At 37.4% G+C, this 17813-nt stretch overlaps 1 protein-coding gene across 2 annotated transcripts in view; it reads left to right on the top strand.

Moving 5' to 3' along the window:
• The first annotated feature begins 899 nt into the window (after positions 1-899).
• The window catches only part of spint1b (serine peptidase inhibitor, Kunitz type 1 b), a 36291-nt gene continuing 19377 nt past the window's right edge, over positions 900-17813 (top strand). The window contains exons 1-3 of one of the 2 annotated variants that reach the window (XM_077220239.1): positions 900-1817; positions 3266-3420; positions 3894-4035. In XM_077220239.1, the coding sequence (XP_077076354.1) occupies positions 1385-1817; positions 3266-3420; positions 3894-4035 (730 nt within the window). In that variant the 5' untranslated portion in view covers positions 900-1384. The remainder of the gene's footprint in view (positions 1818-3265; positions 3421-3893; positions 4036-17813) is intronic. The other variant, XM_077220238.1, reaches the window with a different exon arrangement.

Genomic DNA, 17813 nt, shown 5'->3' with positions numbered 1-17813 from the left:
TATAATATAAGAAATTGGTTATTCCAGTATAAATGTTTTCTGATGTATTACTAAAAATTGCAAAAAGTGCTACAACTGTCCCTGGTCTCCCCTACATACTTTTAGGGCGTAGTATAAGTAGGCGAATTGGGACGCAGCACAAGGCTATAACTGTAACATGATATCTTCAGTAGCCGAGATATGATTGGCCAATAGGGTAATTGTAGTTAGGATATTAAAATCGCTGTGAAACTGTTGTAGCAATAGTTGGTTGTTGTCCTAAAGAAAAAAATATTGGATGTCATAATTATATCCCCCAAGAATATTAAATGCCCGTCTTCTGTCTAATATGTATGGTATCTTGTTGATTATTAAGTTTTACATGAGATGGTTATCTTACCTGGAATTAACCTACAGCTGTTTTTGCACGGTAGACATGATGGAAATAGGCCTATATTTATTTGGCCATTTTGGCTTCTTAAGGCTGCTAAAGAGCTGCAACGGTCATACATCTGTCTTGTTTACATTGAAAAATAAAGTAGCGCAGTCCAATGGACGAGAGCTTATTAATTACGAAAACGATTATTTATTTTTGCTAATTATTATTTTATTTCAGTTAGTTTTTCAGTAGCCTATTGTTGTTAGTTTCGTTTGGTTTTAGTTTTTCATTTAGGCCTATGTTGACATTTCTATTTTATTTTAGTTTACGAAAATGTTTTTTGACAAATAGTTTTAGTCTTAGTTTCAGTTTTCGTTTGCGAAAATAACCTTGGTAAAAATACTGTATAACAGAATTTTAATTTTCTGTGAACTATTCCTTTAAGAACGTTAGTCCATGTTTGGTAAATTAATTTAGAAACAGGCTACATGACAAACATTTTAACTGGTTTCACTTGGTTACCATTGAACTCTTTAGCGACACACATAAAAGCAAAGGCCTTCTTTCATTGTGAAAGACACAAGGGTAAAGTGTAGAAAACGATTTACCTCGACTAGGCTGACATTGAAGTGGACGGAGACCAATTTTGGACCAACTATTGGACCAAAAACAAAGAGTCCACTTTTAGGAATAGATCGAATTTAAAATGAATTTCATTAAGTTTAAAAAAAGAAATGACTTGTTAAAACACCTGCTAGACAAAATGCTGTCTATGTAGGGCAACTACACGGGATTGAGTCACGGCCACAAACTACGTCAGTGCTTAAAGTTTCCCACAGGTAAAATAACACACCTGAGCTCTGAAGCAGGAAGAAATCAGACGAATGGGTTTCTAGTGACATTTTTTGACAGGACACCTGTGAATTTGAACAAATTTCAGTGACAAGAAACAACGATAAGCGATTTTTACCGGTCAATTCGGCTGACACAACAGCTGAAGTGGATTGGAGTGATTTTGAGGACTGTATGCGCAAGTATTTCAGGATCATTGAAATGGGTTCGTGGTGTTTTCTTTACGCGTGCTTACTTCTTATTGTGGGAGAAACCCAGAGCGAGAGGTCTGGAGAATACCAACAGTGTGTAGACGCTTTCATAAAAGGTCCGGGTGATTTTGTTTTGGACACGAAAGAGTCGATCAAGAATGGGGCGGTTTTCCTGGCGAACCCGAGCGTCGAGGACAATGTCGCGTGCACTGTCGCGTGTTGCAGGGATCGCAGATGCAACTTGGCCCTCATAGAGCAAGGAAAGGAAAACGAGAAGGGGTCCAACAACAACAGCTGCTTTCTTTTCAACTGCCTATATAAGCATAAATATGTCTGCAGATTTATTAAAAAGGAAGGGTTTGCAAATTACATATTGGGATCAGTCTATGGAAATTACCTGAACGGCCACAAAGCTGGTAAACTTTATTCTATGCATTCAGATGTTTTATTATGCTCATTATAAAACCCTACATCCATGCTTAAGACTAACATCCTAAGCTATTTTGCTGGTTTACACTGGTCTGGTCTCAGTTTGCTCACCTGGTTCATTCTGTTGTGAAGTGTCCAGAATAGGCTATCTATATATATATATATATATAAAAAAACAAGACACCAACTGATATCATTTTAGGCTGTCTTAAACTGGGGTTGTGTTTCTCTCTTTTTGTTTTTAAAATAGAAACCTTACAAATTAATCCGAGATTATTAATAGAATTAGTACTTAAAACTGCTAATAGAATTAGTTCTTAAAGTCGTAATGCATGTGAAACTAATTGCATTCATCCACAAATACATAAAGGTATAGTTCACCAAAAAAAATCATGTTGTTCCAAACCTGTAAGAATTTTCATCTTTGAAACAAAAATGAATGTATTTATAAATAATATCTGAGCGATTTCTGTCCCTCCATTGACAGCGAAGCAACTACCACTTTGAAGTTCATAAAGGGATCATAAAACTAATGTGAATTGAGCTAGTTAAGTCAATTTTCTGAAGAGAAACTATCACTTTTTATGCTAATCAGATTTAATTTAGGCTTTTATGCACATATTCACATGGATTAGTTTTACGATCTCTTTATGAACTTTTTGAAGTGTCAAAGTGGTAGTTGTGTAGTTGTCAATGGAGGGACTAAATTTGCTCAGATTTCATTAAAAAGATCTTCATTTGGGTTCCAAAGACGAACGAAAGTCGTAGGGGTTTGGAACAGCATGAGGTAATTAATGACAGAATTTTTGGGTGAACCACTCTCAGAGGCCGTTCACACAGAGCGCGTTTTTCCATTTTTCAATGTAGGCTAAACATGCTTTAGACAGACATCTATGACCGTTGTGCTTGCGTCTTTTGCAGCTTCTCGCACATGACACTGCAATCTAAAAATGCAGCACTCAAGTTAAAAGAAGTTTAACAATTAAAAACGCATCTTCAGACCTTGCGTTTTTTCGCCATTCCACTCGTGTTTTTCAAAGCGAAAAATTGTTCTGTGTGAATGGCCCCTCAGTCTGCCACATTAGCGGAACCCTGTGGAGAATCTCTTGGCCTCTTTTAAAAATGCCTCAAAGTAAAACGCACGATGTATTTCATGTTTATGATACCATGGATGAACTTCTGACTTTCTTTAGAATTTTTGCAGGAATAGATGGGTTTCATTTTGTGACTCTGAGAAATGCCCTTTTTTAAGGGGTGCCTAGAGGTTCAAGGATTCTGATCTGAAGATCCCTGTTACCTCGGGGTATCTTTTTATTTTTGAATTTATAAAAGATGGATTGTTTCTCTTTAACCAAGCTATGTGCAATTCAATTAATTTCCTTCTTATTGAAATCTGAGTGATTGTCATTTTAACAATAATATGAAATTTCTTCAGATAAGGACAACGCTCCCATTGCCAATGCTGGACGAGATGTGGTGGTCCAGCCTCATGAGGAGGTGTTGCTGAATGGCATTGAGAGTTGGGATGATGGGAAGATAGTAAACTACGAATGGAGCCTCATCCATGGAGATAAATCTGTCCAGATGGAGGTATGAGAATATGATCAGACATGTTATGATATTAATGTTGTTGTTGTTATGTATTTATGTTACCAGTTATGATGATGTCATTTACTCACCCTCATATCATTTTAAACTTGACTTACTTTCTTCTTTAGAACATAAACATTTTTTGTCCATACTGAAGTCAAATGTAACCAAAATTGTTTGGTTACCAACATTCTTCAAAATTTTCCTTTGTGTTAGGCGGATGAGTAAATGATGACAGAATTTTATTTTTGGCTGAACTATCCTTTAATTAGGACTAATGATCATTTTAGTGCAATTCAGTGGAATGAAATGCCACTTTCCCAATATGTTCTCAGTGGCTTTGGCTTTAAGACCCAGATCGGATGACAAGTAGCAACAGACTTGCTAATTCTTGTCACCTATCTGACTCTCTGTTGTTTTTTGGCATAATATGAATAAAATATCTGATCTGTTTCTAAACAATTGCCCCACAGAAAACTAATTTGTCGGACCAGATAAGGGTGTCCAACTTGATGCCTGGGGTGTATGAGTTCAAACTGACCGTGACGGATTCAGCACACCATTCTGATTCAGATCAAGTTTCTGTCCTGGTTCTCACTCCTGAGCAATCTGAGCGTGAGTTATCTTTGATCATGTTTTTCCCAACCACTCCCATACTTTTACCTTTACCTTTGAATGAGGCTCAGTGTTTATCCCACAGTAAATGAGAAACAAGCTATTATTATTTCAATCCTCTTTATGGAGTTGTTTTTCTTCCTGTAATTTTTGTAAATGTTAAGGAATACCATAGTAAAATAGTTTAGCCGAATTACACCTGGACTTTTATTATGAAATATTAGCTGTTCAATCAAATAAGTAGTCTATTAACTGTGAAAAGTTGTGTACTAAGTCATTTACTATGAATATTGTTGGCTTTTATGACAAACTTCTTTTTTTGTTGATGGTTTTGGAAAAAAATCATCTGCTAAATATATAAATCTAAAAAGGAAGGAGATTAATGTTTTCAGACGTCTAAATTTCGTAAGCTTACAAATGATTAATGTATTGCTGTTAGGGATGACTCTGTTTTTTATTGTTTGAGAAGACTTACCACTCCCTCTATGAATGTAGAACTGGTTTGACGTGTTGCACGGTTTGAGTCACAGTTGCGCAGTATGGATAACTGCTCTGCTAACCAACACCTAATACAGAAAGGACTTAACGAATTTTATACCATGGTCTGGGTGAATACTCGATTCTGATTGGCTGCAGGGTGTCCATTAAAAAGTGATAGAGGACACCTAGTAAAAGAGTTCTGGTGAAACTGACTGTTTACCGTTCGAAATTAATAAATAAATGCGCTGGCTACATCAGCTGTGAGTAACCATAGCAACAGGCAGTCAAAGTATCCGTGAAAAAACGAAAGTGTAACGCCCATGGCTAGACAAGCCTAACTTGCATGAAAAAAAATATGTCAGTGTTCTGGCTCGTAAGTTAGCTAAACTGAAGGGTTTTACGAGCTGAGCAGACTATACATATCTCCGGTTGCTAAATAAACCGTCAGGCGTAACCAGGGAATCCAAGTTATTGTTTGTAAAAACTTTAGATTTCGATTATAAAACTAATTAAAATATAAACTAATGTTTTAAAAATGTGTTATTTGGCAAGTGACCATGGTATAAGCGGGTTAATGCCCTTCGAGGTGTCCATTTTCAGGTATTAATGGACTTCGGCGGAGTCAACCGCGGAGGCAACCTTTGTAACTGCGGAGGCAACCTCCGCTGCGCGTCGGACGGTTCACGCCTCGCGGTCGTCCATTAATACCTGACAATGGAGACCTCGTCGGGCATTAACCCTTACACAGCAAACAGCAAATATTTTTTTACGCATTTTCAACCTTTGGTACCCTTTGCCTAACTGAGGGGCGAAAAGAACTGAAAAGGAGCGATAGAATGAAAATGAAAAAGTGGCAGTGTGACAGGAAGCAGAATATTGATAATGTATTTTATAGTAAATTGCAATAAAGCGCAGAGACTGAACTCAGTGAAGAAACTATACATTTACAGTCAATTGAGTAAAATCTCATGTATACTTCAGTATAAATGAGGTCATTTTTAGCAACGGTTGAATCACATGAAAATGCTTTTTACTCGCCTTCTAATCACCCTATTTATGTGACGCATCCATGTCTGACTACAACAGCACATTTGTGTGATGCAGTATGTAATTACATTTTGTTGATATCATTGAAGAAAATGAGGATATTCCTCTACTTTGATGTTTTGCCAACAAGGTTAATGAGTTATGGGTGTGTTTTGGGTGTAACGTGCAATAAACCAATCAGATTCTCATCTCCCATTCCCTTTAAAATTCAGTTGCGCTCGCTCCATATTTTTAATATTTGGCATGTTTGTGTGCAGCTACGCTCCTGTGTGTGTAATAAGCAGAGTGTACGCGTGTTGTGGACCAGCCTATAGGTTTACATTACTAATGCGCTCTTTAAATAAAAATAAATAAATACTGCGCCATTGACTTTAGACCAGGTTTCAGTTGGTCAATGGCGCAGTCTATTTCAGTTGCCTCAAAATAGCAATGCGGCAACAGTGCACCTGAACACACCTCGTTTACAGACCAGCAGCCCATGGGCGAACAGATAGGCGCAAATGCATTTGCTATTTAAACATTGTGGCGCAGGACGTGAAAATAATAAATGCGTTGGGCTGAAACTAGCAAAAAACACTTGCATCGCGCCTGGTGCTGCATTGCACCGGGTGTATGATATGACCCTCAGTCTCTCTAAACCCCTCCTTTCCAAGACCCTACCCTGCTCTGATTGGTCAGACGGACCAGTCTGTTGTCGTTGGTCTACCTCTTACAGCACGTTTCAGAAAAGAAATGTTCATTACCATATCTGATTTTCAGCTGCAGAGGCTTCCTCAGCGCTTGTATACTGATACAAACAGTAATGTGTCGTTTATTTCTGTATCAATCCCAGGCCCTCGCCCTTTTTGGAAGTGCATGCAAAGTAAGTTTGCAGCACTAAAAACAATGTCTTCTTGACATGTCGACAACACTAACCAAACTCTTCCAAGCTTCAGTTAAAACTACAGTGTTTGAGGACGGGTCAAAGTAGACGTTGATCGTGGCCAGCCAATGAAGACCTTAGGCTGGCTTTATGCGAATTTGTTACATTGTTACATAGGTATGTAAAAGGAAGTGAGACTGGAATTGCTGGTGACTCGTTTCGGCAGTTCAGAATCGTTCCTTTCTTTCAGGAGACAATAACTTTATCTGTTGTGCACTTTGATCTTTAACATTTTTCAGACCTTATACATTCCAAAACCGTTATATTACACACTGCATAAAAGGTCATATTTGAAAAAGCATAATAGAGGCCCTTTAATACATACAATCCCTTAAGCACATTAGGAACTTTGTGTACACCCCTGCATCTTGAACAGGTGCCAAAACCGTTGATCTGATGTGCAGGTTTCAACAGCATCTTAAACTATAAAATTGACTTGCAAATAAGGAACTGAAAGGAACATGTCTTGTCGTGTCATGTTATCCATGCTAACAACTGCTCATTAGCGATTGTATTTGCCCATACATTTTATTTTGTTTCCTTTTATTTTATTTTCATTGTATACATATAATTACCTATTTGAGGAGGCTATCCCATTTCTTTCTTTTTTTCTTTTTTTTTTGGATTCTTGCTTATAAGCTCTAAAAAATGCTGTGTTGTTTCAACCTATGTTTGGGTTAAATATGGACAAACCCAACCGTTGGGTTTAAAAAATTTATTTAAACCAATGGTTGGGTTTGTCCATATTTGACCCAAACATGGGTTGAGACAACCCAGCATTTTTAGAGTGTACTTAGTTTGTTCAAATCCCTAACCTTAAGTATTAAACTTGTGACTTCCAACATAGTGTGGCTTGTTGAGAAGAGGTGTGGGCTTTTCTAAGCAATTGGCTAGTTGCATATATGCCAGCCATGTAGCATTTCTAGTCCAGTGAGTGTGTGCATAGACCCATCTGGTTTTGCCTGATGAGAAAGCGGGAGAAAGATGAAAATTACCTTTTATGGATGTTTATAGGATCTATATAATATCGCTTGAAATACTACTAAGATCTACACTCACCGGCCACTTTATTAGATATACCCTTGTTGTAAACTTCTTCCTTCTTCAGTGTAGAAAAACTCAGAAGCGAAAACCAGGAGACTTATTTAAGCAGGATTCTTTATTTGCTGTAGTCTGCTTCGTAATCAAGTCAAGTCAAGTCTAGTCTAAGGCAGTATACATTGAGTTCATATATACATTTCAAGGGGGAGGGATTACATTGTGATGAACAAAGCATGTAAATGAGCTAAGACAACGAGAACAGGAAAGGCATAGACTTCTCGTACTGAGATGAGACAAATGGTCTCAGTAATAAAATAACAGGTGTTCAAACTTGCTCAGCATGACTCTTCACCCGGTAAACAACGAGAACAGGAAAAGCCTAGCCTTCCTGTACTGAGATGGGACAGTCAGGAATATCCCGCTGGGAACCCCTACCGTTTGCAGAGATTTCCTGGTCTCATCATTTCTAAACTTTCTCAATATAAAATACTATTGTATTGGAAATCTAAATTAAACATTTAAATAAATTTGTAATCCTACATTTCCCCCTTTGAGAGTTCTAAATAACTCTCACAAAATACAAATTTAGACACTTAAAAGTTAAATTCTTGTAACTTGTGATCATTACAGGCTCATGCTTCTGTGTTGCTGTTTCTGCAATTGCATGCTGACACAGAAACAAACATGCAAATTTAGGGTCCGTGAAGTTCTTAAGGGTAATAGTCTTTTCTGTTTGGAACTGTCATTTCTTTGTGAGGGGCGTGAGTCATTTGTTGAATGAAACACTTGATACTGTGGACGCATAGATGGTACACTAGTAGAAGAAATAACAGCAGAATTGCTATTTCCTTTATTCATATCCACAGTTTTCCTAACCAGTTTCCGAACCATGAAGAATTATCTTCAGTCATCTGGTGTAATTTTGCTGAAAGATCAAGAATGTCTTGTTGGATTTTGTTCAAGTTCTCTGTTGGATCCATTAAAACCCGGTGCAGCACTCAGGTCCGATGATGGTGCAGGCTCCTCCTTGCGTTGCTAGAATGTAATCTAAGGCCACTCTGTTCTGTAAGATCATTATCTTGTGCGAAGCGAGAGTGTCTGTGATGTTACTGGTACGACAATCTTGATCATGTTGACGGATGGCTGAAGGTTTCGTATGTGAGTCTCTGTGTTGTGTATTTTTTTTCTTTTTCTTTCTTTATCCTTTTGTGATAGTTGGCTCAGAAGTGGGTCAAGTTGTTTCTTGAGGTTTTCTTGTGGCTTCGTACGCAGATGACGAGGTCAGTGCGTATGGGTCTCGGGAAGTCATCAGTGGTATCTGCACAGAGTAAGAAAGAAAACAAAAGACAGGAGAGCAGTATTTGTTCAAACACTAGGGTTGTAAACTTTTCCGAGTCTGCTAAGCAGTAGAGCAGTATTTGTTCAAACACTAGGGTTGTAAACTTTTTCTGGGTCTGCTATTGTCGTTCCATCTTTCCCTATTTCTTAATTCCTTTGACACCTAAAGAACGCAGTGAGGTGAGGATGGATTAATGGATGGGAAGGCCTATGAGGGATTCTTCACCGAAGGGTTGGCCCCTCCGACGCCTGTTGCAATCGGTTCTTCCCTCGGCTCCTCACTGGTTCGTGTCCTATCCTATCCCTGTTGGAGCAGGAACAACCTCACAGTGTGACACATGAGTCCAGGTTTTCCTTCCCAGACACAATACTGCAGCTGCTGTAATCAACATCACTTGATGTGGCCCATGTCACTTTGGTTCTAATGGAGGAAACGTCTTTGTACAGATCAATTATTGATTTAGGAGGCATCATTTTCTTCTGTGCTGCACTACCTGAACACACTTGTACAGTTGCATAGAAACAAGCCTGTTTAGCTGCCATATCAGCAAGAGCATTACCTTTAGCTTCCGTAGTATTAGTTGTGAGATGTGCTTTCACTTTGATCACTGCCAATTTCTTTGGAAGTTTCATGGAAAACATTAGATCTTACACTAATTCAGCATGCTTAATGGGGGATCCCGCAGAAGTTAGAAACTGCCTGGTTTGCCAAATGACACCAAAATCATGAATTACCCCAAAAGCATATCTGGAATCTGTGTAGATATTAGCAACTGATCCTGAAGCTAGCGTGCATGCTCTTGTTAGGGCTACTAGTTCTGCAGCTTGAGCTGAAAAATGATCTGGAAGACGTCCTGAAGCTAACACTTCCGTGGTGGACGTTACTGCATAACCTGCTCGTCTGTTACCTTTTTCTTTTACTTCACTCATAGGTGTATATGTAAGCGTAACACAATCGTGAGTTATTTCTCCTTCATCCTCTAACAAAACTTCAGTCATAGCAGACATCATACATGAGGACGGATTTGTGACCGGTGCACGCTGTAAGACAATATTTGGCATTATTGTGGACACTGCATGAGGGCTTTTTTACATTTACAGTCTGACCTAACACTATTAATGATGAAAGGCCTGTGCTGTAAAATAACATTTAAGGCTGTGAGTCTACTTTAACCAGTGTCCCCCAAAGGAAAAACTGAGATAGTCACTTTCCTTTTGTTCTATTAAACAAAAACAGAAGTCTTTTATCTCGGTTGCAATTTAGTGGGGAAATAAAGCACTCACAGCCCAAATGGTTAACACGTCAACCAGCTGCCCCAGTTTAATGATGAGGGGAGGGGCTGCTTCAGAATAGCAAGCAGACTGAGTAGGAGCTGAGTAACATTGCTAACTTGTTTAAAGTTCTTTTTGTTTTTCCTACACTCTTTTCCCCAATGTCCATGTTTACCACAATAATAACAACTACTGCCCTCTCTCTTAGGACATTTGCGTTTCTGTTGATTCTCTGTGTTGACCTTAAAGGATGCTGCTGCAATTTTTACTCTTTCCTTGACATCAGAGTCTCTTTCCCATGCAGCCAAACTGTCTAAGTTGTTTTGTATGGTTCTAGTGGACCATGTGAAGTCTAAGAAAGGCAATGCTTTTCTATGTTCTGACAACAGACCATCAAACCATGTGCGACCTAGGGGACCATTATCTTCTAGCACCTTCTCTGAAGTGTCAGCTATACCACTGTATGCTGCTGCTGACTGGCAAAATCTTTGAGTGTACTCACTAACAGTTTCACCCTTCTTCTGTAAACAACTAGTGATCTTCGACCAGTCAATTTTAGGTCCAACAATGTTCTTCAACGCTTTCAGAACTCCCTCTCTCAATTCATCTTTTCTGGCATGTTGTAGTTCAGAAGTAACAGCAGACTCAAAACTGTTGAATTCAGATTCAGTTTGAATTTGTGACATCAGCTGTGTGACTTCTGCCAACGACATGTCGTAAAGACGCATTTTACTGATCAATGCCCTTCTAAATTCAGAAACATCAGTGTGTACTGAAGGTAAGCTTTGGGATAGTCTTTCTATGTCTCTAGGTCCGAGTGCTTTGGCAACAGTTTGGTTTTGGACAACAGAAGAGTTGGGAGGAACACTTTCAGTTCTCTCAATTCCCTGAGATCTTCTTGCGACACATACCTTTACTGAATCTACAGGCTTATCAGTTACTGATGGGATGTCTACATCTGTTTCAAAGAATGCTTGTAAGTCAGGATAAGTTTCATCTGACTGTTGGTCTTCTGAGTCACATTTGGTTGAGGCCTTGTTATGGCTCACCTTTGTCTTGAAACAGGACACTTGAGTCTGCAATTGTTTGTTTTGTTAATTTAACTTATCAATACACCTAGTTTGTTCTTGTGCAATGGATAAGCTATATTCTCTATGGCAACAGATTATGCCTTTCATGTTTTTCTTTCTGATACATGCACCTAACACCTCCTTGCATTCTTCAATAGACCAAATCTTATCTGGATGAATCTCATATTTCTGTGTTAGTTCTTGTCTAACTTTTTCAGTGACTATTAGATCCATCTGTTCTCCTAACAGTGTTTTAAATTCGCTATCTGACCACAAAGGATTAGCAAGACCACCTTTTTAAGTTGTGGAGATTAGTCTAGCACTTTTCTTAATCATTTTGTGGATTTCTTTGTTACCACACAAACAAACACTAAAAGTTCTCTGATCCACTGAAGGGTACACTCGTTAACACAGATTACTGTTGTTAATGCTAACCTTCTCTGCCTAAAGCAAAGGATACACAAATTACTAGCAATTTATGCTAAAATCTTCCCTGCCTGAAAAAAACATTTGCCACTTCCCTGGCAAAGCAGAGGATAAAACAATATTAACATGTACGTTAATCTTCCCTGCCTGAAAACAGAGGGTACAATATATTAGCACTTGATGCTAATCTTCCCTAATTTTATAGAGGATAAAACAAACAAAAACACTAAATCTTCTCTGATCAAAAGAGGCTACACTCGATAACACAGTTAACCTTCCTTGCCCAGAGCAAAGGGTAACACACAAAATATTAGCACGTTACACTAATCTTCTCTAAAAGGAAATGCAAAGGATCTTTCACCTTCCTAACTTTTAGAGGATAAACACATCCCTGTTTGAACAGAGGTTCACCAATATTAACACGTAATGTTAACCTTCCCTGCCTGAAAACAGAGGGTACAATATATTAGCACTTGATGCTAATCTTCCCTAATTTTATAGAGGATAATACACTTCCCTGGCAAAGCAGAGGGTAAACAGTATTAACATGTACGTTAATCTTCCCTGCCTGAAAAACAGAGGATACATTTCATCTCTAAAGCAACTTTAGAGGATAACTTTAGTTAACAAACCCTACAGCTGTTTGTTAACTTCTTCTCTGATGGCGCAGAGGAATAACAGATTTTTTTTACTGGTTTTTCAACGGTTCTTTGAATGGAGTGAAACTCACCAAATTTTTGTTGTATAGAAAGATTCCGCCTGGAAATCTTGGTTCAGCTCGAAGTTTTCAATCTGGAGGAAGCTGGAAAGATTCAGTCTGGCAATCTTTGTTTAGCTGGATGTTTCAAAATTCAGCCTGGAGACTTTGTTGAGATCTTTGAGCTTTGAAGTTTCAAAAGTTCATTCTTTGTTGAGTTTCAGTTTCTCCATCCGGGTCACAGGCACCATCTGTTGTAAACTTCTTCCTTCTTCAGTGTAGAAAAACTCAGAAGCGAAAACCAGGAGACTTATTTAACCTGTTAACCTTCAAGGCCACTTTTGAAAAATCCCCAGAAATGGCATACCCAAACTTAAACAGATACAGTTCATGAACCCTTTGCACTAAAAGCACAAGTATGATCTCATTTGAAAACTGACACCTAGTAGTTTATTGTAAATGTAGAATTAATTATTGTCATAATGAAAAAAAATGTTAAAATAGCTTCAAAGTTTTGTAAAGTTATTAGAAATTTATTTTTATGAAACATCTTCATAAAAATAAAATTGAAGTTGGCCCTGGAGCAATCTAGCAATGCACTGCAGCTAAAGCCATATGTGTGACCATTTTATATTTAAAATCTGAAAATGATAAGTCTAAAACTCTGTATTTAGTTAAATGTTTTTCAAGATCATGTCAAATTACTTTATTTTGATTAGACTCTAAAATGCAAACTGATGTTTAGTCATCTTCTGAGTCATCTATTCAGTCTATTGTCTCTATTATTTTGTGGTGCAAACGAGCCCCATTCAGTGTGAGTCTCCCCTGCACACATTTACACCTCTCCAGACTGGTTATGGCTCTGAATATGCATTTCTTTTGTCTGCATTATAGCTACTAACGACTGGCTATTCACAGGCTATTCATAGGGTTTCAAACCCTAATTTCTTTTATCAAAGTTCTCACTAAATATTTGAAACTGGTATCAAATGCACTGAAACATTTCAGTAAGCATTCCTATTTAGAAAAAAATCATAAAACAATAACTGCTGGTGGCAGGTGCACCTGGGCTAGCTAGCATGTTAGCTTAGCACACCATCAATACACAACCATTTATGAGATTAAAACCATGTTTGTGCTCCAAACTTACTTTATAGCGCAAGTCGAGTGTTTTAAATAATCTTCTTTGTTTTAATTTGGCTTCAGATAAAAAAAAAATCCGACAGAAAATGTATTATTTATAGTGTTCTGCACGATGATGAAATCTATATCGATTGATTAGCATTACATTATAAATATAATCTATTATTATGAAATACCTGGCATGGCTTGAAGAACACAGGTAACTCAAATATCATTGCAATCATGTTTATTGTCTTCAAAACATCTTTATCTGCATGTTACAGCGATCTCTGTCAGCTACTTTCTGTATCAGTGACGTCCTGGAATGTCACATGACTATGGGTCTTCTTCATGATCCATATATGGACTGTTATTGTGCATATAGCGCCCTCAGGCTATTGGTATGAATTGAAAACACAGCACATCTCAGTAAGAAGCGATTATAATGATTACATCGACGCATTTGGGTATAAATTCAATAAATATTATTCCTGTCTATAGAAATATGATGTGAATCTATGAGAATATATCAATATTTCTCCAAGTCTGCACATTTTTGAGCTAAAGCCCTGAGGGACGATGTTTTGTGAATCGCTGTCATGACGACCTCACAGGAGTGTTTTTTTATGAATGGACCAGCTGACGCTCATAATTCATATTAAAGGTATCGACTCATTTTTTCATTTCATAACTCCTGACACAAATTAAGACATAACTGTCACTATAGGTTTCTCAGAATACAATAGTGGTCAAATTCTGAATCTTGAGTATTATATCTTTTTAACGATGTATAGTTTGTCAAGGTATAACATTAAATCTGATAGTAAATTTGAACTAAATAAACAAAAAACGCATCAGTGCGCCGGCGCACTGAAGAAGGTTAAGAGGTTAAGCAGGATTCTTTATTTGCTGTAGTCTGCTTCGTATCCAAGTCAAGTCAAGTCAAGTCTAGTCTAAGGCAGTATACATTGAGTTCATATATACATTTCAAGGGGGAGGGATTACATTGTGATGAACAAAGCATGTAAAAGAGCTGAGACAACGAGAACAGGAAAGGCATAGACTTCTCGTACTGAGATGAGACAAATGATGTCAGTAATAAAATAACAGGTGTTCAAACTTGCTCAGCATGACTCTTCACCCGGTAAACAACGAGAACAGGAAAAGCCTAGCCTTCTCGTACTGAGATGGGACAGTCAGGAATATCCCGCTGGGAACCCCTACCGTTTGCAGAGATTTCCTGGTCTCATCATTTCTAAACTTTCTCAATATAAAATACTATTGTATTGGAAATCTAAATTAAACATTTAAATAAATTTGTAATCCTACACCCTACTAGTACTTGGTTGGACCCCCTTTTGCCTTCAGAACAGCCTTAATTATTTGTGGCATATATTCAACACGGTGCTGGAAACATTCCTCAGAGATTTTGGTCAATATTGTCATGCTAGTGTCATGCAGTTGCTACAGATTTGTCAGCTGCACATTCATTAATGCGAATCTCCTGTCCTCCAACTTTCTGGAATTCTTTAGAACTGCTTTTCTAGAACAATCCAAATCTTGGTATACAATACATGTATAGGAGAGATGGACCGAGAGAGAGGGAGCTTTAGGAGCAAACAACTCAACTTGATACTTTTGATATTTGTTTCAGTAGCAATATATAATGTCGCACAAGATAAGTGATAGTACCTAACAGAAGAACAAGGCTGTCTGGACAAATAATCTAGAAGAAGAGGAAGTGTAGCTTTAGAAGAATCTTCACTAGAAGAAAAGTGCAGATTGCCACTCCAAATGCAAATTATTGAACCAGTTTCTTGGAGCAGAAATCAAAGGAAGAAAGGAACTAACTGTGGAAATTTCCAAAGAAGGCACAAAATTATGTTTACACCAAATTCTGACCCTACCATCTGAATGCGTTCCGTCTTCTATTGGTCAGTCTTCTACTTCTACTGCCAATTTTGGAGAGCCTGTGTGAATTGTAGTCTCAGTTTCCTGTATTTACCTGACAGGAGTGTCACCCAGGCTCACTGTGCATAGACTTACATAATATCTTATTCCCCGACCAATTATGCCCATTGTGAATATAAAAAATAAGTTGAATAACTAAATTTAAAACGAAACATAGCAAAACTATGTACTGTATATAAACAAGGTAAGACATTATATAGAAAATATTTTATTTCTCAAAAATATTCATATTACATGCACTTGTTATTTAACATTTTAACTGTAATGGTTATAAAAAATATATTTAAACGATTATACTTGTAGCCTACATGCATAAAAAAAAAGATGTTTTCGGCTTCCATTATAACTACAATAACCGTAATTAGATGTTTGCATGAAATATCGGTAGCACTTTGTTTTACAGTATGTGCACTTTCAATGTACTTACAGTGTTCTTACCACAAAAGTAATGAGTAGTGTAAGGTAACTACATGGGTTAAGTTAAGGTTTAGGGGTAGGTTCAGGCTTAGTACCTAGTTAGTGTCATTACTAAAATAAGTACATAGTTCATGTTCACATGTTCATGTGAAACAGGACTGTTAAACAAAGTGCTACTGAAATATCCTGTAAACATTCAATGTTTTTCCTGTGAAATATAGGCTACAATTTTTTTCCATCAATATTTTCTAAATTTTACATACATTTTCACTTGCCGCCTTCAATTATCTCCATGAATTTTGTCACTAAATATTTTACATTTACACCTTGTTCTCTTTGAATCAACTATCTTTTTAGATAACTAAAATATATTTATTTATTTGTTTAATTTTAGTTTGTTATTTGTAATGTAGCCAAGTAAAAATTTAAGAGTTGTCTTCATCAGTTAGTTTAAGATATATTTTACTCGTAGTAGACAGATAATGATTTATGAAATAGATGCTCTTTACTCATCTCACTTTCACAAAAACAATTGCAGTAATTAATAGAAACTCACAGAGGAAAGTCAAACATTATATGTAAGTGTCTTGTATGAATGAAGAGATCTGTGGATCCCACAGAATAAATAGGAGAAAGAATGAAGATAATCTCCATATCTTGAGATTTACACAATAATGTAAGGAGGATGTTTTCTCTCGTCTCTGATAGACCATAATTTGTAAATCCCCTTTTTTGATATCCAGGATCAGGTAATCCACCCTTATTTTTTGTACCGGTTTTTGAAAGCAAAATAAGATTTGATCACCTTGATCCAGATACACATTTCAGATTATCAAATCCGGACCAATGGGGTTACATTTCACAATGGAGGCTGCTTGCTATGTAAAGGACAACAGGTAGAAGAGTCAATGGTTAGCTTTGGGTGTTTTTTTGTAATTAAAATGACTTGTAAGTAAAATTAAAATTTTCAAGGTATACCAATGTCATTATGGACTATGGTAGCAACTGAGACAAAGATGCTGCTTGTCTATATTGAAGTCAGTCAGACTAATGGTACTGTAGTTAGAGCCAATTTCATGTTTTGTTCAATTATAGCGCCACCAAGTGGCACAGTCCCACTGCTTTTTCCCCCATGTGCTCAGAGTGACCCCATACATAAACAAGTCAAATTTGGTAAAAAAATTTTTAGTTTTAGTAGACATTTTTATTTATGAGCACATAAATTACCCACATCCGACTTTGCATTTATTTGCAACTTACTATAAAAATGTTGACATTTGGCTAGTATCATGTAGACAACAACCTATGTTTCCCATTTTCCTACAGTGGTTTCTTCTCGAGCAGACTAACGGGTTCGAAGATAACCACAAACTATTAGATGAAAAGTAACATGTTTAGTATCGCTGGACTCGGCAAAGATTCAGGAATCTAAGGAGATGACTCTTGTAAAAATTCATGTGAATTTGATTTTACCACTAGGTGGCACTGGCTCAACTTCTCAGGCTCCTTCAGGGAATCCTGGAAGGATGACCCGTACCAAGTTTCATAATGATACAATTATGCGTTCATAAAATGCAGCATTTTACATCAAAATGGCCGACGCCCATAATGGCTGATATGGAAAAATATGACATGTTCCCCCGAATCTATCGAGATCAATATTATGTTTTTTGGCCAAACCGTTCAGAAGTTATAAGCAAAAATATAAATTTTCTCTATCTCGGACCAGTAGGTGGCGCTGCACCGAAACTCAGAAAGTAGCCTCAGGTCATGCTTGTGATGACATGTACCAAGTGTGGTCTGAATACGCTAAGTGTTGCGGAAATGTAACCTTGCTTCTAATTTGGCGTTCTCTTCGTTGAATTAGTTCCCGCGTTATTCGAGAACAGTCGGGTTTATCAAAAAGCTTTTGATAACTTTTTACCAGCATGATCTGAAGATGATGCAGGACAAACCGCCAAGAAGTTCTGTTAAG

Source organism: Siphateles boraxobius, unplaced genomic scaffold (genome assembly GCF_051911475.1).
Source record: "Siphateles boraxobius isolate OS27281-9 unplaced genomic scaffold, OSU_SipBor_1 8, whole genome shotgun sequence".
NCBI classification, from domain to species: Eukaryota; Metazoa; Chordata; class Actinopteri; order Cypriniformes; family Leuciscidae; genus Siphateles; species Siphateles boraxobius.
The sequence above is the reverse complement of the archived record's forward strand: the minus strand, read 5'-3'. Positions and strand labels throughout refer to the sequence as shown.